This window comes from Mauremys mutica, chromosome 6 (genome assembly GCF_020497125.1).
Source record: "Mauremys mutica isolate MM-2020 ecotype Southern chromosome 6, ASM2049712v1, whole genome shotgun sequence".
NCBI lineage: Eukaryota > Metazoa > Chordata > Testudines > Geoemydidae > Mauremys > Mauremys mutica.
The window spans coordinates 1,970,406-1,996,272 of NC_059077.1; the positions used below are offsets into that span (position 1 = coordinate 1,970,406).

Below are 25,867 nucleotides of genomic sequence, written 5' to 3' on the forward strand. Positions count from 1 at the left end.
CCTCAGTGAGAGCTGGTGGCTCTTCTGTTACATGTGTAGTGCCCACATCTAAGTGACACAAACTGAGATCTGTCTGGTCAGTTGTCATGGTCTGTTCTGTACCGACTGCGCTGTCCAAGTCTGAATGGCACAGGTCATCATTCCCCAACTCTACAGAGGGCTGTAAATTAGCATTCAACTGAAGTACTTCAGGCACTTGATCTTCACCTGGAACCAACATCTCTGAAGCATTTAGCTGAGACTTCGCTTGGCTGGTTTCAAGTCTTTGATTTTCTCCAATTTCTATTTGCACACTAGAATCTTTTGTGGAGTTCTCTTCTGAGTCTGATGTGTAAGTTTCCTTCAGAGAATTGCTGGTCTTTATTTCAGACACTTCAGCTGTGGATATTTCTTCTAGCTTTTTGGAATCTTTTATAGGAATTGACCACCCTATGGTGTCTTTTGCCCTATTGCTTTCTTGAGGTTTGGCAGTGGGTTTCAGACAAGCCTCCTCTTTTGATGTTTCCTTTGCACCTTTAAAAATGCCAAAAAGATCATTTGTGAAAGTTGGAGCTGGTCCACTTGGGAGAGAAGAGAGACCAAAAAAGGAGGGGCTTTTCTTCTGAGCACTAGGAGCAGCTGGAGTTTGAGATTGGGAGAACAAACCAGATAAAGTTCTAGGAGATTTCACTTTTGTCATGAAGCTTGAAAATATTTCCACTGAAGAATCTAGTACTGATTTGTCACTCTCAGGTTCCTTGAGTTTGTTTTGCAAATTAGGTGTTTCTGGCATCTTTGAAAAAGACTTTGACTCTTGTGCCTGCTTTAATCTAAGTCCAGAGGTAGGCTCGGGTAATTTGTGCCCAAGTAATTTATGCTTGGGTACATTCAAATTTTCTTCTGAGATGACCTCCTTTGATACACTGTTGGTAACATTTAAGTCATTTAAATTTGTGAAATTGTTTTTTTCATCTGAAACTGAACTGCCACCCCTGTTTCCAGAAGTTTGTCCTTTTGAACATGAATGCTCTTCCTTAGCTGAGGAAGGTGTAATACACTCTTCCTTTCCTGAGCTGTCTGGGAGATGTTCTTTTGGCTCCTGAAACTCTGGAGAAAAGGACTCACTGTCCTCTTGTAACTTAGAAACTTCAAGGCAAAGATCAGAAGAAACTGGCTCTGTTGTGGCATTCCTATCAATCTGTGAAGGCTTTTCTACACCATTCTCTTTGCTTACTTCAGCAACACTTTCTACTGAACACTCTTCTACAGGAACGTTTAATTCATTTGCATTGCTGGGGAAGTTGTTCCATGTCTCTTGTTTGCCAATCACTGGCTCCACAATACCAGGAGCCTCTTTTTTACTGTCCAAGCCTGATTGTCTGGTAACTCTGATACTAGAGTCAACAGAAATGCTTTGCTTCATAAATGGCTTAGAGTTTGCTTGCTGAGCATGTTTTGCAATGTTTTCCTTCTCTGGAGGAGTTTGTGGTTTTTCATCCAAAAAAGATGTCAGATTGAAGAAACTAAAGCTGGAACTACTTTGAGGCACACTTTTCTTGACAGTCGGACTAGTCGAAAAAAAGGAGGGAAGCTTAAATAGCCCTTCTGTTTCTAGCTGCTTCGCATTAGGAAGATTAGCAGCAGATGCTGAAGATGTAGGGGTCTCTGATCCACTAAAGAATGAGAATATACTCTTGCTGAGTGGTTGTGCTGGCTGTGGTTTTGAAGCAGTGGCATTTGAAAAACTGAAAGGCAAACTAAACCCTGACTCTCTAGATGTCTGATCTGGCTTACTTGGTTTCCTTTGATCAGGTATGACACCGGTAAGATTATCTCCTTGTTGCTTTGGCAGAACCACTGATGCACTGCTGTGTTGCACTAGGGGCTCTCTCAGTTGGCCTGTGTGTACTGGCTTGTACAATGCATTTCCAGAGGTTTTGCTATCGTTCTTCTCTTCTACCTTTCTGTTTGGGTGCTCCATTTGTATACTGTGACTGGGCGAGGTCTGTTTGTTCAGAGCCTCTGTTCTAATCTCTCCGACAATGGCAGAAGAAAGGGATTGTATATTACTATGCTGGCTGCCTGACTTTTCAAATTCTTCTCTGAACTCAACTGAAACGCTGCTATCGGTTTTTGGTAAAACAGTGGCATTTGCCAATTGTTGAGAAGAGACTGCATCTCCTTTGAAGATATCCCCCAGGGAACCAAACAATGATGAAATACCTGAAGTCTCCTTTCTCTCCTGAGGTGTTTCATTATTGTTTTCATTTTTTTCCAGATTTGATGATGGCTGCGGCCCTTTGTTTACCTGTGTTTTAAAGAAATCAAAAAATCCAGAAGCTGGATTTTTTTCAGATGTTGAACTTGCAGAAGAATCTTCTCCTAAACTAAAAAGTTTCAGAGCACTTTTAAATAAAGTTTCCTCTGGCTCCGTGGATGACTGGTTCTGATTTGGCTGAGGTTTCTTGTGCTCCTCACTGCTTACTTGGGTTCCAAGATGACTTGAAACTGGACTTGTCTTAATGGTTTTATCTGCTCTATTTGCCTTGCTATCAGGCGCAGTTTGGGTTAGTTGAGAAGGGGATTTTGTTAATCCTTGTTTTTTCATATGGATGGTTTTAGTCTGATTAAATTTATGCTTTTCATTTCTAATAGATTCTAGTTTATGAAATTCTGTTGCACCATTTCTCCCTAATTCAGGCTCAGCGGGAGTCTTTTGCCCAGTATGCGTGTCTTCCCCTAATTTTGATGTTAATGACAGAACATCATGTTTATGTCCAGATAATTTTGACTGTGTACCTGTTGTCTTCATAGTAGAATCCTCCAAAGACTCATTAATGTCAGAACCCAAACCCTTTCCCATTAGACCACCCAAAGCAGAAAATAAAGATGTGACTTTGTTCACTGGTGTTTTTTTATCTTCTGAACTCTTTTTGACTTCTGTCCAACTTTCAGCAGATGCAGAAGATTCATCTGTTTTATGAGAGGACCGAAACAGATTGAAGCCAAAAAATCCTAATGATCCACTCTCCGAAGTTGTTATAGGAATGGTTTTGTCCGTTTGCTTGATGTCAAACTCTTTATTTAACATCCAGCTAGAAGTCACTTTGGAATGTGTTCTAAGATCAAGGGTTAGTGGAGGTTCTTCTGAATAATACCCACTTTCCTTTTCAGGCCTCAAATCTACTTTGAGCTTTTGAAGTTTATAACCTGAAAAATCTAATGGTTGCTCTCTTTGGTAATAAATAGACTCGTCAAACATTTGTGAAAATGTCTCCAAATTCATGTTCATTAGCTGATCACTTCTTTGCAAAGCTACAGACAAATCAAGAGGCTTATTTATAAGGTAATTATCTAGCTGCTCCTCTTCAGCAAACCACAATAGTTCATCTTCACTGCCAAGAGGGACTTTGAAACCACAAACAGCAATCATGTTATCTTCCAACACTGCCCTTGGAATTGAATCCATCTGAAAGTTATGGTTCCAATATTCTTGATGCGAGTACATTTCAGGTGCACATACATAGACATACTGTCCCGTAGGATCAGTGAGCAGTGAATAGACATACTGACCATCACTATACATGTAGTATCCACAATCACCATCTTCTGATGGCCACCATACACCATGCTCAAGCAGCGTCAGCCAGTGCTCGTACTCCTGACTGTACGTTGAATACACAAAACTCTCATCCATACTTATAGACTCTTGGTCAATTAAAGTCCACATAGTTCCATCACAACCAGATGAGTAGCTTAAGTCCATAGGCAACTCTTCTAATGAGCAGTTGCAGTCTGTTTCAAAAGGTGGAAGATTACTGCCATTTCCATTGAGAGAACTAGTTGCCCGCATATCATTTTCTTCTGAACAGACTTCTTGAAACACTAACTGATCAAAGGATTCATATGACAGACTTAAATCTATACTCTGTCTTTCACAATTTGCATTTATTCTCCAGTCGATAACATTTGCATTTCCATCCTTTTTACATAGATTCATTACTGTGTCATTTGATACAGGCCAGTCCAAAAACTCAGTAGGTACATCAAAGTTCTGGTTTAAGACATAATAAACTGGCAGTACTACTTCTTGAGTGTCTGCAGGAAATTCTCCCATGTCATACTCCCATTCAAAGCTAGAATGACTTCTTGTTTCTTCAAAAGTTGGATACTGCTCCGATGTGTTATGGGCTTTACCATCCAACAAAGAAAAGTTAAGAAATTCATTGGATCCTTCATTTAAGAAAGTCTGATACATTTTAAATTCTATATCTTGGTTAGAGACTTGCCTGCCAATTATAGATTTCCCAGATAAATCTTGTACCGAACACAGCTCATTCTGAGATGCAGAGGGCCCATAGTAGGGAATATGGTGTTCCTCTGTTTTGTTTACTATTATGTTGGGTAACTGGTCACTAGTTTTGGAAGATTCAGTCACTTTCGTATCATGCAGTTTCTCTTTTGGTTTGAATATGAAACTTTTTAAAAAGCTGGAAGTTTCTTGTTTTTCCATAAGGATTCCTTGAGCATCAGAAGTTATGTCTGAGCTACTGCATTTTTTTTTTAAGTTAGACTCCTCATTTCTATCAAAAAACTTCATGAGGCCTAGTGAATTTGATTTCATCTCATCTTGCTTACAGTCAGACATATCTTCACTTGAAGCAAATTTAAATATCCCAGAAAATAACCCAGGTGAACTGTTTTTCTGTTTCTCACTTTCATTTTTAACATTCAACTCTTGCCCATTGGGAGTGTTTTCAGAAGAAGAAAACCAAAAGCGCCCCGAAAGCAAACCTTGTTGTGTGTTTTTCTTCTTTGTATCATCCATACTTTTAAGGTCTCTCACTCCACCAGAAGACATGGATTTTACGTCTGTTGTGTTTAGTCCTGCTGTCATTATATCCTGTTTTATATTTCTACTTTCTTCATGACCATTCACAGATCTACACTGTGTATGTGTAACTTTAAAGGTGGCTGAGGCACTTTCTTGATTTCTATTTTCTTGTGCACGTGTATTGTTTTCCTTATGAGTGTTTTTTATTCTTATAGGCTCCTCTTTATGATTTGGTATATTTGGAACTGAAGTAGACTTTAATGAGCAAAATTTGGCATTTCCTGAATAACTACTTTTGTGTTCATCTTTAACCGCTGAAGTTATGTCACTAAAACTCTGACTGGTTTGATTTTTTGAGGCTACGAGGTTTTCTGCAGAAGCAAATTTAAACAAAGAAGGAAAGATACTTCCTCTCTCTTTTGTATTCTGCTGCTTATCTGAAAAACCAAAGCCACTAAAAAAAGGAATCTGTAGTTTACCAGTAAATGGGAAGGAACGTTCATCTGTGGAACTGTTTTGTCTTATATTATCTTCAGATCTGTGGCCTTTTGAGAATCCAGCTGAGGTTTCTTTTTGCACAGATTCAGCAGAAGGAAGCAATAATTGGCTTAAGGATTTTTTGAGTGGACTGAAAAAGTTATCAGGTGTTATACTGTGCTCTGGAGGTTGTGAATGAACCTCCACTTTACTGACACTTTTCCTGTTTTCCAATTCATGACCTGTAGGACAATGATTTCCTGAAATGTTTATGCACTCTTCTACAATTATGTCTGGCTGATGTGCCACGTGATGAACATCTGAAGACTTCTGTGGCCCACCCTGCTGCTTGGGTACTACTAGACCCTCAACATTGGCTTTCAAGCTAAAGGAACTGACTGAGTTTGTAAGTTTACCAAAGATTAAGGACACAGAATTGCTGCTTGTGTTATCTTCTGCCTCACTTTTAGTTCCATTTTGGTTAGTTTCAGAAACACTGGTGATTGTGTTCTCTTCAGAGGATTTCTCACTTGTGTTTGTCTCACAAGCACTTATGAGATATCCTCCTTCCTTGGTTTGCGCCTCTTTTATGTTTACTTTTTTTGGTACTTCTTTTTCAGTGAAGATTTTTAAAGGATTAAACATACCTAAAACTGAATTCATAACTGAATTTTGATTCTGAGGTGAAGGTTGCTGGCTCGTGGTGGTATTTTCTGATGACTCCTGAAGACAAGGAGCTGTAGAAGCTATATTGTCTCTCTTAGTGGCTTCTGTGTTATTGAAGTTTGCATCATGCATCCCTTTGTCACTGCTTGTCTGGGATGGTAATAATGAATGTATGGAAACTTTTATATCAGCCTTACTTTCCACTTTCACTTCTGGGGCTAAATGCTCAGATTTAGATTTGCTAGAGAATATCTTTGAGATTCCACCCTCAGATTGGCTTAGAGTTTCTGATTTCTCTGGTGCTGAAGACACAAGCTTTTCAACAGAGGTTGTGAGGTGCTTTGTACTTGAGCCTACCTTCTCAGTGAAAGAACTAAACAAGGAATTTACAGTGTTCTTTACACCTGACAAGTCTGGGAGAGATTCAGATTTGCCTTTGCTGTTCTCTTTGTTCTCCATCATAGTAGGTTTTGCCTGATCAGGGTGTACATATTTCTCCATTGAATTATCAGCATTATCCTGCATATGAGAGAGACACTCAGAATTTTTTTTCACTTTTGGGAGAGTACCAAATTTGCTAATCTCTTCCTCTTTTTCAGCCAAGTATTCAGATACAGTTTCTACCAGACACTGCAGTTCATCCATCGCATCAACATATTCCTCACTTGGTTCCTCAACTGGAGAAAGAGTCAAGTCTTGCACTGGATAGCCATACTTGCCTCCTCTAGTCCGATGTTTTTTGTCAGAGTTAGCCTTTTGCAACTGAGATACTGAATTTGCAGAAAAATTATCTGTGAAGCGGTCAAGATGACAAACATTTGATTTGCACCATGTTTGTGAAAGTATTGCTAATTCTTCCATTTCATCATCTGAAGCAGGTGAATACTGAAGCTCCTCAGAAGCACTGCTGTCAAATTCTTCCAGGTCATCTAATGGCACAAAAGTATTGACTGGTTGTTCTGCATTTGTTACTTCTTCACTACCAAAGTGAACTGAGCCATCACAGTCATGGTTTGCCAGCTGCTTGTTGGTCCACTTGCCACTTTTAACCATTAGGCCATTTTTGTACGGACGCAAAATTGGATAATCAGGAATCTGCTCTTTATTTTCGATGCTGCCGCTGTTATATTTTTCATTTCCTTCATATACTGGGAAAACACTGCTAGGTTCAGACCTAGTTGCTATACCATTGAAAGAGACTGTTTTCTCCACAGGAAATTGTAGACTTCCATTATAATGTAAGCTTATTTGTTCACTCTCATCAAAATTTTTGTATCTTAGTTTCTTTTTCCTTCTCCTATCTATTGTATCATATTCCTGAGGATATCTAGGAATATCTAAAGTTCCTGACTCCACACACAAATTCTGGCAATATCTTGATCTTTCATGGTGGTTGAAAGTCTCCTTCTTTGAGAGCGTTTGGGTTTTCTTTACATTTGTTTCCTGACAATTTCTATTTCTATTACTTTTTTCTAGGAATTCCTCTATTAGCAGTTTTCCTAACTCCTCATAGTTACTCTCCCACTCTTCTTCTCCAACTTCAGAATCAAATGGAATGATCCTGACCTTTTCACTTCTAACTAGAGATCCTTGGCTGATAGATGAAGGACAAAAATAAAAAAGGAGAGGAGGCAAAAAAAAAGGAGGAAAGAGTGAAGGGGAGGAAAGAAAGTTAAAAAAACATTTTTTCAAAGGACAGTTTAAATAAGACCAGAAGAATAGTGAATTAAATGCATTAACAAAAGAAATATAAACACGGAACACATTCAAATGGGGTAGATACTGAAAGATGATCATCTACTAAAAGAACATATAACATTTCTTAAATCAAGGGATCAAACATTACCATAATAGTCTGCAGGGTCAAAAACTTCCATAACAATTATGACACAGATTTTCTACAAAAATTAAGGAATGGCTGAAGTAGAACGGTTATCAGTGAAAGATTATAATAATGCAACTTCAGATAAATGTTGGTGTTTTGAGATTATGGTGTTATAATTTAAGGAATGCTAGAACAGTTAATTGCATTTTCACTCTAATATCAAGGACTGCCTATTTTATTAATATTAGGCAAGTTTATGTTAATCTGAAAGGTGCTCATTACTTTAGAATGAATCCTGTTTTGTGAAAATAGCTACCGTAATTTTTTGTTACTGACATTTAAAGCCAGTAACGAGGATAAGTCGTTTTACAAAGCTACCATCAAATTAGGATGCCTCCTAGGGCCAGACCCAGCCCTTGTATCCAGTGCGCACAAGTCACAATTGAATGCAATGGGAGCCATGTGAATGTGCGAAGACAGACTGTAGACTCTACAGTAATCAGAACAGTTAGGCATCAAAGGAACAGACCTGTTCTGATGTGAAAAATGTATTCAATTAAGAGTTTGCCCCCTACTTTATAAAATGTTACATTTCACTAAAAAGAAAAACTTAAGTACAACACCTGGAATGGAAACAAGCAACGACATCAGCCCACCATTAAGCTACCACAGCTCGGAAATACAGTGAAGGCATGCAAACAATGAAAGTCAGCTGAAGTATATCAAGATGACATCACAACAGCAACATCAAGGAGATTAGACAAACATCTAGCTGTAAAGAGGTTAACCCACCTATCGGACAAATCTAGAGACTGCCTGCTTTCTAGCGAGTACTGGCGGCTTGTCATTTGACTAGACTCAGATGCAGATTCTAGGTCAGATCGGCCACTCACAGTGGAATCTATGCTATCATATCGCCTTGAAAGTAAATAGAGTAAGAGCAGGGAGACAGATAGTTACATATTGATTCCAAACTTAATATTGCAAATAAAATTCCAACTAAAAAACCCACAGATAGGAAATCTGGTACTCCAGAGTCACATCGGCTATTGGGACTAAAACATGGGCTAGTCTAAAAAAAGAGCAAAACAAAGATATTAGGCAGGTCAGGGCAGAGGGAAATAAAAATCCACGTCCTTATCTTAAAGGACCATGATTACCCTGATTGGGGATCCCAATCACTGTCATGAAAAGGAAAGCTATCCCATGCAGCATTTCTACAGATGTTTTAAGTTTTAAAAATAGATATCTAGAAATAAATCCTCAAGGGCACTTAGATAATATGGGGACCTGCATGGCACAAAAAGAGTGGTTAGATAGATTGAACAGGATGCTGAATGAGATTCAGCTCACCTTTAATGAAGGTAGTTTTGGACCTAAACAGGCTGCTAAAGTCCTTTTAACCGATTTTCCTTGGCTTCAGTGTTTTCCTACACGCAGTCCAATATACTTATGAAATTTAAGAATTGAAAAAAACAGTGACTTACCTGTTCTGTAACTGTTGTTCAAGATGTGGGTGCCGAAGTGTAATGCACTCTGGTGGGTTCGTGCCAAATGCACCGGTGCCAGAGATTTTTTCCCCACTAGTACCCGTCAGGGCTGTGTGTATACCCTATGCCTCCTTATGACCACTCCTGAGGCTATATAAAAGCAGCACCTCCCTGACACCCCTTAGTTCCTTCACACTGGAAAAGCTGGTTTAAGACTGATGGAGAGGGGATGGAGGGTGGGTTGTGGAATACCTGTCCGTACCCACCTCAGTTACACAACAGGTAAGTCACTGTTTTTTCTTCCTAAAGTGGTTGCAGACATGTATCCCACTCAGGTGACTCCCAAGCAGTACAGTTTGGAGATGGGATTGGAGTTTACTTGAATGATAGCAGTTTCCATCAGAGGCCGCTGTGACGGCACAGCGCCAAGTAAATGTACGCACAGAGGACCAAGTAGCAGCCCTATAAAATGTCCAGTATGGGAACATCCCTGAGGAAAGCCACAGATGTGGCCTGGGCCCTTGTTGAATTAGCCAAGCACATCTGTGGAGGAGGAATACTAGCCACGACATATGCTGAATGGATGCAGGAAGCGATCCACAGAGATACTGTTTGTGTGGATACTGCCAGATCTCTGATGCCTAGAACCCTGCAAATCCCCGGGTATCTGCTTTATATCCATGGATATCCACATCTGTGGAAGCAGATATCCTTGGACCATTTCTGCAAATAGCAGGGTGGATGCGGATACAATTTTGTACCGGCGCATGGCTCTGACGGGAAGAGCCAGGAGGACAGCTGTGAGGAACCACAGCACGGATCCTCCATCTGCCCTGGGCAGAAAACCTAGAGGGCAGGGACACTGGGTGGGGGGCTGCTCAGGCCCCACACCCAGGGCAGGTGAAGGGTCCACCGCAGCTCCACACAGCTGCCCGCCCAGCTCTTATCACAGCCGGGCTGCAGCTCCAAGCTGCCCCACTGGCCGGAGCCAGGTTGGGAGAGCTGCACTGGCAGTTGTGAGGAGCCTGGGTCCCTCCACCTGGCCTGGACGGGGGCTGCTTGGGTCCCATGCCAGGGCAGGTGGCAGGTTTGCTGCAGCTCGCCAGCGCGGCTCTCCTATATAACCAGAGCTGAAGAGATCCTTTGGAGAAGATCCTGGTAAGATTTAAAATCCGCTAAGAGGGGAGACAAGGAATTTGGGATTCCTGGATCTGCCTGAGGTGGTGGGGAGGGCGCTGGTGGCCTCATGAGACAGTGGTTGTTGCTCTGGCAAAGTCTCCTCCAGGAGCTGTGGCTCGAGAAGATGGACACTCTCTTACAGCCCTGCGGGGGCTACTCTAGAAGCTGATCCCTCTGAGGGTAGGCAGGTCTGCTTGCAGACTGGGGTGGAGTCCTAGCTCTATGTGAGTAGAAAGTTCTCCACAAGTCACAGGAGGAACACTGCAAGAAGGAACAAGGTGTAGGAGGCCAACATCGTTTGTAATTGCTATAAGAATGGGAACCCTCTTGGTACCAACGTCTTCCCTCTGCAGGGAGCTTAGAGGACCTGCAAGATTTCTTCCACTGTGGAGGAGACGAGATGCGGAGATGCCGCCACACTGGAACCTAAAGAGCTCTCTGGATAGTCTGTGAGCATGGGCATAAGCCACCGAGGTGGGGGTCACAGGATATCCTGACTTACTCATAAACCAACAAGAAAAGTGCAAAGTCAGTCCTTAGGATGGGAGGGTTGTTGGCCAGACATATTGCCAAAAAGTCCAGAAAATCACTTCCTGCTGGTGCTGAGGAGCATGACTAAGTCTGTGCAGGCTCAGAGGGGAGTCTAAGGCCCCTGGCACTAAGGTGAGGATGTAGACAGTGCCACAGAGGAGGAGTGCACCAATACCAAACCCACAGTCACCTGTGCTGAAGACAGCATCTGTTTCATCACTGGCACTGCATAAGTCGATGGCATCAACCTTAGCCCTAGTGTTGAAGAGCCTGGAATTGCAAGTGGTATCAACAGACCCACTGAGTCCTGAGGTAGCAATGAGGGTGGAACAGACAAACAGAGCGAGTCCACCTCCGCCACAGAGACCTGTGGGCTCAAAGGTACTGAAAATGGCAGTGCCACAACTGTGTCCTTAGGTACTGAATGCAATGGCCAATGAATCTCTGATTCATCTTGTGGATCCTCTTCTGAAGCAGTTTCCAAGATGCAAAGTGACCCCTTTTCCCTTTCTGAGGGAAAATCAGGGTCCCAAGGTCTGTCTGCTGCCACTTCAGAAGCAAAAGGCAGCTAACTAGACTACAGGTACCACTACTAATAACTATCAAAGCTATTTACAAAGTAAAAAAAAAACTTGGTGACAAACACAGAGGGGAAAAAACCATGATGAAAAGCCTCACACATGCGGAGAAGCAACTAAGGCCACTGGCAGTAAGTAATAACTGAGGGGGGACAGCATGCCACATTACATAGCCTCAGGACAAGCCACAAGGAGACACAGTACATGTACTGCCCTAACGAGTACTGCTAAAGGAAAAATCTCTGATGTTGGTGCATTTGGCACTACCACACCTGAGTGGAATACATGTCTGCAATCACTCAAAGAAAAGACAGTTACTCATCTTTGTAACTGTTGTTCTTTGAGATGTGATGCTCATATCCATTCCAATTAGGTGTGCGTGTGCCACGTGCACAATCACTAGAAGATTTTTACCCTAGCAACACTCGGTGGGTCGGCTGAGGCGCCCCCTGGAGTGGCGATCTTATGGCTTTGGATATATGCCCCTGACGACCCAATGCCCCCTCAGTTCCTTCTTGCCGGCTACTCTGACAGAGGGGAAGGAGGGCGGGTTTGGAATAGATATGAGCAACACATCTCGAAGAACAACAGTTACAAAGGTGAGTAACCGTCTTTTCTTCTTCGAGTGCTTGCTCATATCCATTCCAATCAGGCGACTCCCAAGCCTTACCTAGGTGGTGGGGTCGGAGTGAGATGTCGCAGAGTGAAGGACCGCTGAACCAAATGCAGCATCACTTCTGGACTGCTGCACTATCGCATAGTGGGAAGTGAAGGTATGTACTGATGACCAAGTTGCCACCCTACAGATCTCCTGTACGGGCACATGAGCCAGGAAGGCAGAGGACAAAGCTTGAGCCCTAGTAGAGTGGGCAGTAAGGTGCATAGCTGGGACACCAGCCAAGTCATAGCACTCACGGATGCACAATGTGATCCAGTACGAGATGCACTGTGTGGAGACTGGGAGGCCCTTCATCCAGTCTGCCACAGCTACAAACAACTGGGTCATCCTCCTAAAGGGTTTCGTTCGTTCGATGTAAAAGGCGAGGGCCCTGCGAATGTCTAGGGAATGCAGCTGTTGCTCTCATCAAGAAGCGTGCGGCTTTGGGTAGAAGACCGGAAGGAAGATGTCTTGGTTGACATTGAAGGCAGACACCACCTTAGGAAGGAAGGAAGGAAGGAAGGGTGTGGTCACAGCTGTACCTTGTCCCTATGAAACACTGTATACGGTGGGTCCGATGTGAGAGCTCAACGTTCCGACACGTGTCTCACCGAGGTGATAGCAATGAGGAAAGCTGTTTTCCAGGAAAGGTACAGAAGCAAGCAAGTGGCCATCAGCTCGAACAGGGCATCCATGAGCCTGGCTAGGACCAGGTTGAGGTCCCACATAGGGGGTGGATGCCAAATTTGCGGGTACAGATGTGCCAAATCCCTTGAGGAACCTGCTGACCATGGGATTGGAGAAAACTGCGCGCCCGTTTTCGCCCAGGTGGAAGGCTGAAATTGCTGCTAGGTGTACTCTGATGGATGAAACTGCTAGGCCTTGCTGTTTCAAGGACAAGAGATAATCTAGGATGGTAGGTACTGGCACCTCCAGAGGGGCAGTTTTGCTCAGAGCACACCAGCAGGAGAAATGCTTCCACTTGGCCAGATACGTGGACCTAGTAGAGGGCTTTCTGGTACCCAAGAGTACGTGCTGCACCGAGCGGGAGCAACGCAGCTCAGATTGAGCTAGCCATGCAGCATCCATGCTGTGAGATGGAGGGATTGCAGGTCTGGATGACAGAGTCAGTTGTGCTCCTGAGTGATCAGGTCCAGCCACAACGGGAGTGGAATTGGTGTGGTCACCAACAGATTGAAGAGAGTGGTGTACCAATGTTGCCTGGGCCATGCCAGGGCAATCAAGATTAAGCAGGCCTTATCCCTTCACAATTTGAGAAGGACCTTGTGGACCAATGGGAGTGAAGGAAAGGCACAGAGCAGATGGTCTTTCCATGGCATCAGGAAGGCATCCAATAGGGAGCCTGGGGAGTGCCCCTGGAGAAAGCAGAACACCTGGCACTTCCGATTCTCTCAAGAGACGAAAAGGTCTATGTGGGGAAACCCCCACTTCCAGAAAACAGAATGGATAACGTCCAGGCGAATCAACCACTCGTGAGCCAGAAAGGACCTGCTGAGGCGATCTGCCAAGGTGTTTTGGACTCCCGGGAGAAATGACACAAACCAGGTCGATCATGTGGGCTATGCAGAATTCCCACAGGCAAATGGCTTCCTGACAGAGGGAAGACGACCGCACTCCCCTTTGCTTGTTGATGTAAAACATGGCCTCTTGTGTTATCTGTGAAGACTGCGACACAATGGCCCTGAAGGTGTTTACGGAACACCTGACACGCTAGACTTACTGCTCTCAGTTCCCGTACGTTGATGTGCAAGGTTCTCTCTTGTGTGGACCAAAGGCCCTGTGTGCGAAGGTCAGCAAGGTGACGGCCCCAGCCCAGAGATCATGCATCCATGATTAGGACTAGGGAGGGCTGTGGGGCATGGAATGGCATTCCCCCGCATACGAAGTTGGGGGTCAGCCACTAAGCCAGGGAGGTTAAGACTTCCATCTGTATTGTGAGCACTGTGTCTAGATTGTCTTGACCTGGACGGTAGACTAATGAGAGCCAGGCCTGAAGTGGACCGAGGCGTAGTCTGGCATGTCTGGTCACGAAGGTGCAAGACGCCATGTGTCCCAGTAGACCAAGGCACGTGCGTGCTGTTAAGGTTAGGAAGCTTCGGAGGCCATGGATAATGCTCGCCATGGACTGGAAGCAGGCATGCGGTAGGCAAGCCCAGGCGAGATTTGAATCCAGGACTGCTCCGATGAAGTCTATTCTCTGGGTCGGCTGCAAAGTGGACTTTTTGACATTGAGGAGCTGAACAAGTTCACAGTGAACCGAACATGGGATTGCACCTGGAGCTCAGATCGACCCCGAATGAGCCAGTCGTCGAGGTACGGAAACATTTGGATCTGATGTTGACGGAGCGAGGCAGCTACGACAGCCATACACTTTGTAAATACCCTTCATGCTGTGGATAGGCCGAAGGGGAGAATGGTAAACTAGAAGTGTTGTTGACTGATCACAAAGCGAAGGAAGCACCTGTGCAGCGGGTAGATTGCTATGTGGAAGTTGCGTCCCTCATGTCGAGGGCAGCGTACTAGTCTCCAGGATCCAGGGAAGGGATAATGGTCCCCAAGGAAACCATGCAGAACTTCAACTTTACCATAAATTTGTTGAGTCCGCACAGGTCCAGAATGGGCCGCAGCCCGCCCTTTGCCTTGGGGATTAGGAAGTAGCAGGAGTAAAACCCCCTGCCCCTCAGATCCCTTGGAACCTCCTCTATAGCTCTGATGGCCAAGAACATCTGCACCTCCTGTAGGAGGAGTTGCTCGTGAGAGGGATCCCTGAAGAGGGACGGGGAGGGAGGATGGGAAGGAGGGGGACAAAACAAATAAGTCGGTATCCACTTTCCACCGTGCATAGGACCCAGCGGTCTGACATTATGCGGGACCATGCAGAGAGGAAATAGAAGAGGCGGTTGGTGAAAGGTAGGGAAGGATCCTGTAAGGAGACTGGTGCTCTGCCCTCGGGTGCACCTTCAAAAGTTTTGTTTGGGACCCGCCGATGGTTTGGGGGGGCCCTGTTTCTGGCCTGTCTGAGGACCAGACTGCCTCTTCCTACCACCGCGGCTACATCTTCTAGAAAAGTCCTGTCTCGGCCGGGGGTTAGGGTAGGTGTGCTGCGGCTGGGATCAGAAGGGCCTACGTTGCATCACCGGGGTATGCATGCCCAATGAGCGCATGATGATGACCGGTTATCCTTCAGACTCTGGAGTCAGTTTTGTCTGAAAATAACCCCTAGCCATCAAGGGGCAGGTCGTGAATGGTTTGTTGCAGCTCCAGTGGAAGACCGGACACCTGCAGCCACAAGATACGGCACATAGCTATGCCCAAGGCTAGAGCCCTAGCCGCAGAGTCTGCCACATCTATCAAAGCCTGCAAGGAGGTCCTGGCTACTTTCTTGTCCTCCTCTAGCAAGGCTCTGAACTCCTCCCTGAACTCCCGAGGAACCAGCTCTTTGAACTTCCCCATCAAGTTCCAGGTATTATAATTATAACGGCTCAAGAGGGCCTGCTGGTTAGCCACCCTAAGTGTAGGCTGCCAGTTGAATAGATCTTGCGTCCGAATAAATCCAGGCGTATAGCATCCTTGCATTTAGGAGCGGGAGCTTGTTGACTGTGTCTTTCCTCTCATTAACGGACTGTACAACGAAGGAGCATGGTCGGGGGGGGGGGGGGGGAATGTACAAGTACTCAGAGTCTTTGGAGGGGACGAAGTATTTCCTCTCCACCCCCTTGGCAGTGGGAGGAATGGACGCCGGAGACTGCCAGATTGTACTGGTATTAGCCTGGACGGTCCTAATAAAGGGCAAGGCTATACATGTGGGGACATCGGCAGATAAGATGTCCACCACCGGATCCTCAACCTCCACCACCTCCTCCACCTGGAGGTTCATGTTTTGTGCCACCCTATGAGGCAAGTCTTGGTGCGCACAGAGGTCTATAGGTGGTGGGCCAGAGGAGGACGTGCCCGCCACCGCCTTCTCAGGGGAGGACGAGGAGGATACGCCCAGGACTAAAGGGTCCTGGGGTAAGTCCTGCTGGAGGGGGGTCCGGCTGCCCTAACTCCTCCATGGGGGAGGGGGAGGGCGACTGACAATGGCCTCCAGGACCCGAGGTTCCGAGTGGGCAGAATGAGAAGCTCCCGATGGGATGCCTTGGGCCTGATGGTATGCCCAAGGGGTCCAAAAGGACCATTGTGGGGGTCCCTGAGCAGGATCCTGCCTCTTGTCATGCCATTGGCTAGCGCCGTCCGCATCTTGGTCATGGATGCGGTAGCCACTCTCCGCTTGGGATGACCGCGAGATGGGGCGGGAACGCCAAGGTGGAGCCGATCGCTCATGCTGGGTTGCACTGTCATGCATTGTTGGCTAGTGCCATGGGGATGGAGATCGGAGCCGTGGTCTTGAGCAGTAGCGTGATCTGGACCGGGACTGGTGGTCGTATCGGTGCCGGGAGGTAGATCTGGACCTGGATGAAGATCTACAGGTGGAGCGGCGCCGGGAACGACTCCGAGGAGACCTGTGCTGGGAGCTGGATTGGTACCGACTGTATCGGGAAGGAGATCTTCTTGAGGCGGAGCGGCGCCACGAGTATGACCAGCGCCGAGATGGTGATCAGTGCTGGGACTGCGAGCGGTGCCGTGGAGGAGACCAGCACCTGGATTGGGACCGTGACCTGGATTGGGACTGAGATCAGTACTGACCCTTCTCGCTCTGCAATGGAGGGCGCATCATGGAGGGCTTCCCTATCAATGGAACAGCCCGCACTGGCGGTACCGAAGTTTGTGATGATCCTGGCTCGGTGAGCGCAATCAGGTCGCAAGCAGTGGAGAAAGTCTACGGGGTGGAAGGCAGGCCGAGCTCGACCACGGTGTGCACTGGGGAGCTTATGTGCACTGGACTCAATGGCGCTTGTGGCACCAGAATCAACGGTGCCAGAGTTGGAGCCTTCGCGGGGCAGTCCAGCACAGGACCCTGCTCCGAGGGGGGCACAGGCAGTGCCAGCAACTGTACAGGAGCAGCAGGTTGCTTGTGCTGCTTCCTGGCTCCCAGAGACAGCGAGTGGTGCTGTGCTGGTAACGGTGCCGGAGACGTCCAGTACCGGGAGTCTTTGCCCGTGCCAGGTCGATCCGGTGCCAGAGGCGCGCTTCGGACCGACGGCGCCGGGTCTCGGTGCGGGGCCGGGCTAAATGCCACTTCCATGAGGAACTGCTTCAAATGAAAGTCCCGCTCCTTTTTTGTCCGAGGCTTGAATGCCTTACAAATGCAGCACTTATCTAGTTGATGGGATTCCCTCAGGCACTTCACACAGCAGTAGTGGGAGTCTCCCGTAGGCATCAGCTTGAGGCAGGCTAAGCAGGGTTTGAAGCCCGGAGACCTAGGCATGGGCCGGGTACCGGGAAGGGGAGAAGCCCCTGACCTCCAATCACTATATACACTAACTACAACTAGAAACTATAACAACTATCTACAGGTATAAACGAGCAAAGAGCTAGGGAAGTGGAGATAAGCTATGCCACGCTCCACAGTTCCAATGACCATCACGGGCGGTAAGAAGAAACTGATTGGGTGATGGGTCGGCAGGGGCATATATCCGGTGCCATAAGGGCGCCACTCCAGGGGGCGCCTCAGCCGACCCACGGAGTGTTGCTAGGGTAAAAATCTTCTGACGATCGTGCACGCGGCGCGCGCACACCTAATTGGAATCGATATGAGCAAGCACTCGAAGAAGAACCAATTATACTTTCATCACAGAATTCGTGAACCAGTTCAAGCTTGCCTTGAACAGGCTCAGTTGGACATCTGACTTTCCAAAAAAACAGCAGGCCTTTACAGAGACTGTGGAAATTGTTCTTCACAAATCAAAAGTATTCGAGCACGTCCGCATTAGGGATTTCGTAGCCATGCAGCTGCACAGACACAGCCTGATTAGGGCAATCCTCCAGTGAGCATGGTTCCCCATCTGTAAAATGGGGATGATGATACTGACTTCCTTTGAGATCTGCTGATGAAAAGAGCTAGGCATTATCATCACCCCTAGGGGTAAAGTAGCACCAGCACAAGCCTTGCTGTTAGCAGTGCAGTGCATCTATGCTGAGGGGCAGCACTGGTCTAGCTACACCAGTGCAAAAACCCCTAATGTAATCATGCAGCGAAAGAACAGAAGGGTATCTAAGAATACATACCAATGCAAAAAGACGGTATGCAATCAAAGTGGCAAAGAGATTTGTTTGCAATGTGCAATCATCATGAAATACAAACATGTCCAACACAAGGATGTGGTGACAGATTTGTAGATTTTAAGGCCAGAAGGGATCATGTAGTCTGACCTCCTGCATAGCACAGGCTAAAGAACCTCATCCAATAATTTCTGCCTCAAACCCATAACTTCTGTTTGAGCTAGACCATATCTGTCAAGAAGATTGCGGTTTTTGGGTCAAGACTGGAGAATGATGGAGAATGATGGAGAATCTACCATGTCCCTAGGTAAAGAGTTCAAGATGCAATCAAAGCAAGTATTTTGCAAATGTGAATCACTCAGCTCACACTGCAAAAGAATTACAAGCATAAATACATACAGCAGGAGGACACATCACCAAGAATGATGATGAAGGAGTTCTTTACTGGGACTCAAATTTGGAAACCAAGAGATTAATAGATTTACAGATAAGACCAGAAAGGGACCACTGTGATCATCTTGTCTGACCTCCTGCATAACACAGGCCATCAGACATCCCTGAATTAATTGTACTGGTTTGTGAACAAGAGGTGAATTTACAAAGAGATGCTGGAGCTGGGTGCAATGTAAACAGCAAGCACAAGCAATCCCCAACCACCACCACCCGCAATTCCCTTTCCCCCCATAAAACCCACTAGCAGCCACCTCAGGTTAGAATTTTTTTATTTTTTTTTTTAAATCTATTTTGATAAAGTGGGCACAAAATATGCCTATGTAGCAAAGCCACACCAACATGTCTGTGCAAGGACAGATGACTATAAGAGTTTGAAATAATGGAATAGGAAGTCCTGTGAGTAACAACTTATCGGCTGCACAGGATGCATGAGAAAGAATCTGATTATGTGTTTAATGGACTACAATGCATTGAGAACAATACATCACACTGTTATAGATAAAAATACAAAAATACACCACAAAAAGTCCCATTAGCAGTGACAAAGTAAAAGCTGAATTTTACTAGTAAAATAAGGTGTTTCTAATTAGATACTAACTGACTGAGTTAACAGTATGATCACTATAATAAAGCCACCATGCCAGGAAACAGAAGCACAACCCATGAGAACAACTGATGTCTAGACTTGAGAATGCAAGCGTCCCCTCTGGTACGGAGGCATGCCAAGGGTTTGGGAATAGGACCAGTTTGATACACAAAGTGCAAACTCTGCACCTCACTTTTTTGGTAGATACACCTCTACCCCGATATAACGCTGTCCTCAGGAGCCAAAAAATCTTACCGCGTTATATTGAACTTGCTCTGATCCACCGCAGTGCGCGGCCTCCCCCCCCCCCAGAGCACTGCTTTACTGCGTTATATCCAAATGTGTGTTATATCAGGTCGCGTTCTATCGAGGTAGAGGTGTATATGTTCAAGCGACTACCCTTCCCTTCCAGATTATTTCAGCACATGAAGTATGTATCAAAGCATCATATCCTATTTCTCCAAAACCACGGCTTTTCAAGCTGACTAATCTTGTCTCATTGTTTCCTTGTGCTCCCATTGCCTGTCTGTTGCATCCACCTGTTCTCCCTTTTCTTGTATTTAGAGAGTGTAAGCTTTGTGGGCCTGTGCTCTTGCTAAGAGTTTGTATGGCACCCTGGTTCATGACTAGGGCTCTTAAGCAATATGATAATTATTATTATTCACCGAATGAGCTGTACAGGGTGAAGTAATGGTTGATAAACTGCTGATCTGTGATTAAAAGAACCACCACAGACTGTATAATGTTCTGCTTTGTGCAAAACAACACCTTAAATGAAAAAAAATCAGGGGAGGGGCGGGATATCAATTTCTGGCAATAAACCCGTACTTTCTTGTAGCGCAAGGCCCACACCGAGGCAAAACTCATGTTATACAACAGTGCTGTGTGACAACAGGTAGGACAAAGTGAATAGACAAAGGCTCCTTCCTTGGAGAGAGAGAGAGAGAGAGAGAGAGTGCGAGCGCAGCTGAGAGACGGATAACAGCTAATGTGAAACAAAATTAATTTGTCACCAGTGAAGAGGAAATTTACCATAGGACACCACTACCACACTGAGTTTCATTTGTTTCCAGGGCCGCCCAAAGGATTCAGGGGGCCTGGGGTCTTCGGCGGCGGGGGGGCCCCGCTGCCAAATTGCCGCTGAAGACTCGGAGCAGAAGAAGCTCTGGGGGCCCGGGCCCCGCAAGAGTTTTCCGGGGCCCCCAGAGCAAGTGAAGGACCCTGCTCCAGGGGCCCCAAAAAACTCTTGTGGGGGCCCCTGCGGGCCCGGGGCAAATTGCCCCACTTGCCCCTCCCCCCCCCCCGGGCAGCCCTGTTTCTAAAGCAAGGTACCACACAATTGCCAGATGACATTTTTCAAGCGTTGTACCCTTTTATTTATTTAAGGAAAAATAGAACCTATAAAGCTTCTAAGTTTGGGCACATTTTAAAAATTCTTTTATAAAACTAGGCTGCAGGATCTGCCCTGGTACTTGCGTTCTTCAAAGGTGGAGATTTAGACTAGAACAGCACATCCATTCACAAGGCAGGTGATATTACAATACTTTCAAAGCCTCTAGGCTGTCCCTCATCAGTTTGCATAATGCCTTCAGGATCTACAGTAAACATCCAAGGGCAGAGAAAGAGCTACGGTTTTAAAGTCAACACCCACCTGACGGCCATACGTTCCCGGTAATCCAGATCATAGCTCTGCATGGAGTCCATGCAGGAGTCCCGAGACACACCCTGCTGCTGCAGGCGAGAGGGCACAGTGAACTGGTGCACAGAGGCGTTGGGCTGTGAGATTGTGTGGTAAGGAGGAGGAATGCTGTTGCTGGTCTCACTGCGGTAGTCACTGTCTCTATCATCCACTGCACTATCAGGGTCTTCCAAGGCTAAGAAACAAACGTAGTTAGAGCACAACTCACCAATTCCACTCAGATGGGATAGCAGAGCCCATTTCACACTTCAAATCAAAAAGTCTTTTAAGAGGCCTTTTCTGACCTAAAGGCAATCCAGCATATGATCTCATGTTGTTCGAATTTATTCTGAAGAATTCCCAGTGTACCTTTCCTTCTCTCTCATTTGCCAGCTCCTCAGACGAACATTTACTTGTTTTGTTTTCCCTTCAACCACTCTGACAAATAGGAGCATAAGATGCTTTTAATTTAGGAAACTTTGTTGGATTCCTTTACTATAGTTGCAAAAAACCCTAATAAAAACAATTCAGTTGTCAGAGAAGTACATTCCCCTGTGCGAAGTTGAGTCTGCCCTGAGGATTTTATTTTACTCTCTCATCTAGTGACTGATTTTAAAAACCCAATCAAACCAGAGGAGCAGAAAAGGAAATTAATGAAAGCTTCTAACTTGCTTCCCCTTTACACGTTTACAATCACTGTATCACTCCTTTCAACATACTTTACCGGTATCAAAAATGTTTCATTTCTTTCAGGGACAGAGAGATTGTTGAAAGGCTCATATGCTTGTCAGCCAAGAGGAAAGTCAAAATCAACTAGCAGTGTAACTCTGCAGTATACAAGTTATTTCTTCTTATTGTAATTGCTACATTTAACACATTCCTGTAGCTACAGTTAATCATCACATTTCAAACCTTTAAGAAGTAAATACAAATGGCTGTAGTGCAAATACCATCGCAACAAAAAAGCTCCCTCCACATATTGCACCTCTCCCTTGAAAGGCATTGCAACTTAATAACCCTTCCAAAAGGGAAGAAAAATGAAAGTTCTAGTCTGACATCTTCCCCTTACATCTGTTCATGGCCTAAAAAATAAAGCTCCTACTAGGCCGTGCAGTATGGCAACTTTATCTTTGCAAGTTTCCAGTCAATAAATAGATAACAGTGATAAAGCAGGTGAAGTGCATTGCTAACATGCTTGACAAAGAAAAATCACAACCATCAGCCATTACTCCTCATGACCACCACTAGCACCAAAGCCTAAATAAAAAGGACAATCAAATCCAAGCTCTGTCTGAGAAGTAGATTCCGTACTCCATGCATGCCTCAGTCACCATCATCATAGCACAGGCTGATTGGGACTGAGCAAGGAAATCAAAGTACTGGTTGGTTTCTTTGTTTGCTTTCCCCATTTCTTTTACAAACAAATGCAAGTTTAATTCTGGAAATTCCAGACTGAAATTATCCACAGTAGATGGATACATGTTTTCCACTGAAGCTTTCATTTCTTTTGACTTAACAGTTTCTATTGTTTCATATAATTTAAGGTTTGCTATTACTGAAAATCTGTTTCCCTTAATATCGTGTAAAGGTATAGTAATATCCTGACATGGAAGAAAACAAAAACCACCTCCACTGGAGAACATGTCAGCACATCTAGTTGAAATCTCCTTCAAACAGGCTTTCTATTCATAAACCAAATCTAGTCAATTTGATTGTCTTCAATGAACATAGCGTATAGTCTTCTGCTTCTTAATAGGCTAATGTTATGCAGTTCTTGTCAGTCTCCATACACTAAACAAAAATGAATTACTATTATGTTGAATTGTTTGGATTCATTAAAAACAAAGAGGTGCCAATCTTGCACTCTAGGTGGAAAAGAAAAACTGGAACCCCATAAAATACAGTAACAGAGTAACCATGCAGCAAAAACAAACTAAAATATCAACAATTTCCCCCTTACAACACTCAGTCTTGGAAACCTTATCAACTTAGAAAAGGATTTTAGAACTGCTCACTCCTCAAAAACAACTACTGTGTAAAAGCACCTCTGACAAGTTAAGTCCTAAATCTTTGGGGCAGGGACTGTCATCTGTTTGCCCAGTACTGAGCACATTGGGGGCCCCAGCCTCAGAAGGATAACACAGTGCTACTTTGAAGGTTAGCGTCGCCCCAGCTGACTTGCATCACACTAAAACAATGGCACTGTTACTGTACCCAATACTTGTATTATGGAAGCATTTGTGTGTCTCACTCTATACTAAGTTAATATTTGGGGTTCCCTCAGGCAACTACTTAATGTTTTTCTGCAAACCCCTCAATTTAGGGCATATTGAATAATGCAGAAATGGTGCCACATCCCTCAGTGCAGCATAACCCTTTCCAGTTAATGCCCCTAAACCACCTCGCAATTATGCATTTGTATGGTCAGTCTTTCAAAGGACATTAGCTCACTACATGGACTGTAGAGAATCCACCTTACAGTACAAAGGGTAAAATTCTCCACTCTGAAGAGTTCCAATAAATATTCTGTTCTTCTGTAGCAATGGTGATGCACATTACATCTCAGTAAGGAGGCTCTCCCCCCAAGAGAGAATCACAGCAGTAATTTAGCGTTATCATAGCCATGTCGGTCCCAAGATATTATAGACATAAGGTGAGTGAGAATCTCTTTTATTGGACCAACTTCTGTTGGTGACAAGTATCAGAGGGGAGCCGTGTTAGTCTGGTTCTGTAGAAGCAGCAAAGAATCTTGTGGCACCTTATAGACTAACAGACGTTTTGCAGCATGAGCTTTCGTGGGTGAATACCCACTTCTTCGGATTCACCCACGAAAGCTCATGCTGCAAAACGTCTGTGAGTCTATAAGGTGCCACAGGATTCTTTGCTGCTTCTGTTGGTGAGAGAGACAAGCTTTCTAGCTCACAGAGCTCTTCTTCAGCTCGAAAGCTTGTCTCCCTCCCCAACAGAAGTTGGTCCAATACAAGATATTACCTCACCCTCCTTGTCTCTCTAAAAGCAAGAATTTAGCATTTGTAAAATTGTAGATTAAATTTAAGCATTAATCATCCAAGTTGATAGAATACACAGTATTTATAACATGTGGCACCAGGATTTCTCTCTGTTATCATTAATGCACAACATGTGTAGTCTTATGGGTGCCAAGTTAGAGCATGTTTTAAAGAATAGGAGCCCATAACCCAGTGATAACAAGGAGGCTACACAAACATATACATCTTTGATAAACGCCCAGAGCATCTGCAGTATGTCTAGGGATGTTAGCACCACTAGAAAGCAAGACTGGTGGCAAGTATACTAATGACTTATGGCCAAATTCTGGTTCATTTACTTATGTTGAATAGCACCTTACTGCACAAGCAGCCCCACTTCAGTGCCTTGCTCCAGGAGTAGTTCCATGGACTTGTCAGTATGAGTAAGGCTATCAACATCTGTCTCTTAGACAGGCAGCAGTATGTTTTAGTTTAGCAGAAGTGTGTAGTAAGATGTGGCGGTGGTGGTAACACCAGTGTATTAATATTCATTACTAAAAGGAATTTAATTCATCCTAAGAAGAGGAGGAGACTGACAACAACTTGCAGAAGCAGCTTTGCAGATACACTATCCATTCAATAGAAAGGACCAGGTATTAATGCTTACAGTGTTTAGCAAAATAATCTTCAGACAAAAAAATAGGAATGGGATGACTTACAGCATCTTCTGCCTGAGGATGCTGATGCTCTAAGTTTTCCCATTCCAGCTTAGCCATCTCATTAAGAAGGTTATACTTTCATGTAGTCTTTGAAAACCAATATGTTAATAACTAAAGATATAATGCTACACATTGGTAAAGACTTAAAGGAATTGCTTTAGGTAACTTCACATGCACCAAAAGCTCTCAGGGGATGCAAATAGTCTCAGTTTACAGTCCTACTGTGTAAAGGGGATAAACCTGAGCGAAAGGGAAGAGGCATGCTCTGCTCTGCTAACTGAATATTCATGCATACAGTCAATATTTTATATATATACACATATATACACACACATACACACACATACACACACATACATACACACACACAGAGCTATTGGACAAAGTCACATCACACAGAGAGATTGACAGAGTAAGGATCTAGAGCCTGAAAAGAAAAGCAAGACACAAGAGACAGCAAGTGTACGTGTGAACTTTGGGGAACTGGCATATCCAAATCCAAATTCCCTATTTTCATCAGTGCAGTAATTCTGATGCCACTGCCACAGGGCAGAGAGCATTTCGTTATTTTTATACTGGTCTCAAAATAGTTTCCACCCATTGCTGCCCCAGCCATGTCAGTCGGGTTTACGTTTGGGCAAGTGTTTTTCTTCAAAAATCTTCTTTTCTGGGGGGTTGACAGCACCACTGTTACAGGTTGCTTGAGGGTGAAACTGGGTATAAAAATCCTCAACCCAGGGCCAACTGCGAAGGAGGGGCTTCTCCCAGAATAACTTTAAACTGGTTTCGAATTGCCGGTGGTTTTATGGCAATTTCTTGTGCTGTCCCTTGAGAGTTGGGATCCAGTTCCCAAGCTTGATCTCACTCCTAAGGATATTGCAAGCAGTGATAAGAGCAATGCAGTGTGCCAAGTCCTAGGACAAGGGAGAGGGGAGAGAGTGCCTTGAATTCTGCTCCAATGATCTTACACCCCCTCACCAAAGAGGAGAGCCATTTAAATGACTCCAGCTTCCTTAAACCTTTAAGTGACTGTTGGGGAAAAGT

At 44.8% G+C, this 25,867-nt stretch overlaps 1 protein-coding gene across 6 annotated transcripts in view; it reads right to left on the bottom strand.

The window, feature by feature from the left end:
* Nucleotides 1-25,867, bottom strand: part of UNC13B (unc-13 homolog B) — a 359,613-nt gene that overhangs the window by 209,513 nt on the left and 124,233 nt on the right. For 4 of the 6 annotated variants that reach the window (XM_045020551.1, XM_045020545.1, XM_045020546.1 and 1 more), the window contains 2 exons: nt 21,091-21,313; nt 8,574-8,699 (listed from right to left, as the gene is read on the bottom strand). In XM_045020551.1, the coding sequence (XP_044876486.1) occupies nt 8,574-8,699; nt 21,091-21,313 (349 nt within the window). The remainder of the gene's footprint in view (nt 1-8,573; nt 8,700-21,090; nt 21,314-25,867) is intronic. The other 2 variants (XM_045020550.1, XM_045020549.1) reach the window with 1 other exon arrangement.